Genomic DNA, 5387 nt, shown 5'->3' on the forward strand with positions numbered 1-5387 from the left:
CAGGGGCCTACTGCCCCCTGTCACGGGCATAGATTGATCTATTTAACTCCGTGACACATCAGTTGGTCTTCTCTTGTCAAATGATGCCATCACTTTATCATAGAAGGCCACCAGATTCAGATAAGTTGTCCTTGGTGAAGCCATGCTGGATATTGCAGATCAACTCCTTGTCTTGTATGTGCTTTAACATTTCTTCCATGGCCTCCTCAGGCACAGAGGTGAGGCTCACTGGTCTTTAGATCTTTGAGTCTTCCTTTCTACCCTTCTTAAAAATTGAAGTGAAGTTTCCCTTTTTCAAGTCACCAGGGACTTCACCTGAGAGCCATGACTTTTCAAATATGGTGGAAAGTGGCTTGGCAACTACATCAGCAAGTTCCTTCCAGACCCTGGGATGCATGTTGCCTGACCTCATACACTTGTACACGTTCTGTCTCATTAGGCCATCTTAGACTTGCTCTTCTCTTACATTGGGAGGGATTTTGCTCCTCCAGCCCATGCCTAGAGGTTCAGGGATGTGAGAGACACGAGAAGCCTGACTACCAGTGAAGACCGAGGCAAATAACTTGTTGAGTACCTCAGCCTTCTCCATGTCTGTTGTGGGCAGTTTTCCTTTCTCATTTATCACAGAGGGTACACTCTCCTTGTCCTTTCTCTTCTGACCAATATACCTGTAGAATCCCTTGTTATTTTTCACATCCCTTGCTAATTTCAGTTGCATCCATGCCTTGGCTTTCCTGATCTCATCTCTACACATCCAGACAGCAGCCCTGTACTCACTCTTCCTAGGCCATATGTCCCTGCTTCCACTGCCTGTGCATTTCCTTCTTACACCTCAGTTTGACCAGCAGGTCCTTGCTCAGCCATGCCAGTTTCCTGCCTCCCCTACTTGATTTCTTACACATGGAAATGGAGAGCTTTTGTGCTCTAGGAAAGGTGTCCTTAAATGATTGCCAGCTCTGTTCAGTTCCTTTGTCCCTAAGGACAGTTTCCTAGAGTATTTCTCCCACTAATCACTAATTCTTTGCTGGAGGCCCGGTATTCTGAAGTTCAGGGTCCTGACTGGTCTTTTCCAGGCCCATATTCCTCAACTGGGGCATGGTTGCTACAGCCCAGACTGCCTCTAATCTTAAACTCTTTAATGAGTTCATCTGCATTGGTGAGCACCAGGTCCAGTAATGCTTCACCTCTGGTTGCTTTTTTTAATACCTGGACCAGAAAGTTATCCTCAGTGCACTCGAGGAGTCTACTGGTTTGCTTACAGCCTGCTCTTTTGCTTTCCCAACAGACATCCAGCAGGTTGAAATCCCCCATCAGAGTGAGAGCCTATCAGCGGGATGCTTCTTGTAGTTGAAGCAAGAAGGCCTCATCCACAGGCTTCCCTTGATCAGGCAGCCTGTAGTAGACCCTGATCAGACCCCAAGATCTCCTTCATTGGTCCCATCACTAATTTTTACCCACAAGCTCTTAACCTGTTCATGGCTGTTTCTCAAAGGCAGCTCTTTGCAATCTATCCATTTCTTAACATAGAGGGCAACACCTCTGCACCTCCTTCCATGTCTACCTCTTCTAAAAAGCTTGTAGCCCTCAATTGCACAGTAGAAATATTAGTTAAAATTCATTCATTGAGTTTGAGACTGTCTTCCTTCAGATGTGTCACTGATGATAAATACTCTGATGGCTGAGTAAACAGGTGGCACTTATTTGCTTAACCTCTAAAGTAATCTTAGGCTTTTAGACTTTTTTTCCAGTCTAACGAAAAGCAACATATCTGTGGCTTGAAAAGAGTGAACTCCAAATGGAAAAAAAATGTCCTCCCCACTCCTAAAGAAACAAATAAAGCTCTTTCAGAGTTGGCATCTCCAAATAATTTGTTCTCTGTAAAACATTAAAAATGATTGTAAGGTATTTTAAAATTCTGCTTTGCTTTCTTCCACCTTCAGAAAAATAAGGGAAGAGTCCTATATGCTTTCCACATTTAAGAATTAATTGTTTTTAATGTGCTCTTTTTTCCCTTGCACTCATCCTGAGACTATCTTCTATTTACCTCTGTTTCTAAGAGACTCCAAAGTATGAGCTACCTTTCCTGAATTTGGATCTTTTTCAGATAATGTGAATTGTGTCCTTAAGGATACTTTTGGCTAGATTTTTACCAGAAAAAATATATATATTATTTGCTAGAAAAGCAAACAATATAGTTAGACTTCAGCAACAGTATTAATTTCAGTGGGGAGTTAAAAGGCCTTTTAACAGCTTTATTGATTAAGGAGGTTACACTTAGAAGATGTGTTTTTGTTACAGTGGCATGCTTACATTGACATTTTGAATACAGTTTGTGGGGAAAGGGAGGTCTAGCATTCTGGCTTTTTTGTTAAAGAAACTCAGCGCCTTGTTCTGTGGGGGGCTTAAATTCAATTACCTACAAATATGTTCTGTAACTAGTGTGTGAACCTTCATGTCAATATTTATTTTTCTAGCCAAGTGAAGTGATATTTTTGACTTCATAAAATTGAAGATAGCATTACCTTAAAGAAAAACTGTACTTTCTAAAAGCATGGCAATAGTTAGGTGTTTGAACAATTCATTTTAGGCATGCTCTGCATTTTAAACTTGTGATTACTTCTTATAACTTGTAAAGAAGATTGTAGTTTTCTATACTGGAAAAAAAAAAACATAAATGTCTACCAAAGGACATTATATTTTTGTATAGCAGATGATTCGCCTCCAGCAGAACGGGAACCAGGTGAAGTTGTGGACAGCCTGGTAGGCAAACAAGTGGAGTATGCCAAAGATGATGGATCAAAAAGGACTGGCATGGTAATTCATCAAGTTGAAGCCAAACCATCTGTCTATTTCATCAAATTTGATGATGATTTCCTTATTTATGTCTATGATTTGGTGAAGACATCCTAGATATCGTCATGAAATTTTGCCAAATTTGTGGAACTATTAAATGTAAAATTTGTAGACACAAAGACTTGACTGCTTTTCAGTTAAACAAAAGCTTAAATGTCCCTGTGAACTCACAGTCTCTGCTAGCAAACCTGTTTTGTTCTGAATGTTACAAACATTTATGTGAATGTGACAAATTTTGCATAAGAGAATTCAATTTCTTGATGAAAGTCAATATATTTGGGTAGGAGGGAGTTAAAAGCATAGAACAGCTGCAAAATCAAGCTGTGTAAAGTCAATCTAATATTGTAATCTAATTGTTTTCATAGATTTTTAACATTTTCTTCAATGTTACACTCACCTCTTCCACTGCCACATGCAAATGTAGTTTGCTATTTTTATGTATTCTTTTGTAACATTACAATTAATTTCTTTGCTGCTGGCAGTCTTTGTTTTCCAGGTTGAGTCAGAGGTGACTTTTCTCAAAGATTTGAATGGTTTATGAAGCAGTAAGGAGTGCCTAACCTAAGTAACATAAATTTACTGTGTTTCTAGGCTTTTTTTTTTTACATTAAGCTTTTTAAGATCTTTCAGTACATGGAAACAATTGTGCATTTTTAGTAGTCACGGGGCAATAAGATATCAAGTGTTTGACTTATACACCTTTCAGTGAAAAGGCATTAAAGTGTAAAAATATGTTTAATCTGTATAACCGATTCATTAGAAAATGCAGATTAATGGCCCATTTTTACAAGTTGTAGAAACCAGTAAAATAGACACAAAAAAGCTACCTTCAATCCTAAATGTTGTACTTTCTTTTGTTATACACATTTCTTAGCAAAACCCAAGTACTTGGTGCCACAAGTTCAACAGTATATATACTACTTAAGAAGACTTCAGTCTATGCATTGTCAATCAGTAGTCTCTCATTTAATGTTAGAACCTACCAAACTGTATATCTGTCTGTAGACTTAAAAGCCTAACAGTAGTTAATGTTTTACATGGTAAATACAATCTCAAGGGTGGAGATGGAGTCCTCTTACTTTGAAGACCTCCTTTAGAGAAGAAGTATTTATTGCCTTCTACTCAGTCTGCAGATGATTCTGTTTGAATCTCACACCCAGAGGAGTGGGATTTGAACCCATGCCTCCATGGGAGACTGTGACCTGCAGCCTTCTTGCTTTTGTTCTCAACCATCTTGGTTCAAGAATATATGTTCCCAATATATTGCTTTTCTGACTTTTCTGTGTAAGGAGTGTCCAAACAAATCTACAGCTTAAACCTGTTGTTGCGTTTGTGGTGTACTTGCTTAGAGGTATGTTGTTAACATGAATTTCATTCTATGAGCACTAGAGTTCTGCATGCTAGTGGTGTACTATCTAATGGAAGCTATAGGCAGTCTCAGTGGTTCAGTCATCTGCATTAGACTGTGGATGTAAATAGCAGCCAAATCCTTTCACAGTTTTAATCTTGCAAGATGGTTATAAATCAAGGTTAGGATTTCGTTGTTTTTTAAGTTTAGCAGCTTTTAAAAGCATCAGAATTGCAACAAGGCAACAAAACTGCACAGCAACAAAATTGTGTTACTTTAGAGCAGGGCTCTACAAGCTTCAAAGTACAGCTTCACAGTAATACAGTATGTGAAGACAGTTAACACTACTGATGGAAAGAAGGAATACATAGATATATACAACCTTATGCTCTTAGTGGAAGGATTCAGTAGCGATACTATTAATCAAAGATCAAAGGTTTGACCTCTATTTTGAGTATTCTTGATATCAGAGAGTCAGTGGTTTAAGCCCCTTTCTGCCCTTTTCTTTTCCTGATTTCATATTTTACCCTTAAGGCTTGTGCTTCATTATGCTGTTGAATGGTAATACCGTATAAATATGATACCTTAATTCTTTTGTCTCTTGCTACTATATTACATTCTGTCCAATATTTCATCATGGGCAACCCAAAGCAGGCAATTGTATTTCAGTTCACAGCTTCTCAATCCAGTACTTAGTACTAAGTACCTGAGTTGCAAATTTTCCTTCTGTTTTGAACAAAGTGAGCAGATTTGCAACACAGTGCTTTCATCCTGCAGATCTGTTATGTGCTTTCTATTGACTCTTAGAGTCCTGCATGTAAATCTTAAAGCTGAGCCTGGCTCCATGAGCCCCAGTTGATATTTGTGGCACAAGAATGAGTGAGTATACTGATTATACACAAGATACATTAATAACTTGGTACAAGGAATTTTGGGCTATATGTTTAAGGAATACAAGATTTGTTTTGAAATAGCTGAGGTTTAGGTCTACTGTAACATTTTTAGCATTAGGCTTGCATTTGTAGGTTTTATGCAAACCATTCTAATATATCAGGTATTTTGATAATTAGAATATAATCTATAAAGTGTCAAATTTCCGGTTGTTTTTAGATGTCACTGTTGTTTGTTGCACAGTTGTGGTTTTTTTTTCTTTTCATCTTTTTTCTTAAGGTTTGGGGTTTGGTTT

General features: G+C 38.1%; 1 protein-coding gene across 2 annotated transcripts in view; it reads left to right on the top strand.

Moving 5' to 3' along the window:
- LOC100550847 (spindlin-W) overlaps positions 1–4213 on the top strand; it is a 5976-nt gene extending 1763 nt beyond the window's left edge. Inside the window, exon 3 of one of the 2 annotated variants that reach the window (XM_010728371.2) lies at positions 2708–4213. In XM_010728371.2, coding sequence (XP_010726673.1) covers positions 2708–2910 — 203 coding nt within the window. In that variant the 3' untranslated portion in view covers positions 2911–4213. The remainder of the gene's footprint in view (positions 1–2707) is intronic. The other variant, XM_010728372.2, reaches the window with a different exon arrangement.
- The last annotated feature ends 1174 nt before the right edge of the window (positions 4214–5387 follow it).

Source organism: Meleagris gallopavo, unplaced genomic scaffold (genome assembly GCF_000146605.3).
Source record: "Meleagris gallopavo isolate NT-WF06-2002-E0010 breed Aviagen turkey brand Nicholas breeding stock unplaced genomic scaffold, Turkey_5.1 ChrUn_random_7180001957452, whole genome shotgun sequence".
Taxonomy (NCBI): Eukaryota; Metazoa; Chordata; class Aves; order Galliformes; family Phasianidae; genus Meleagris; species Meleagris gallopavo.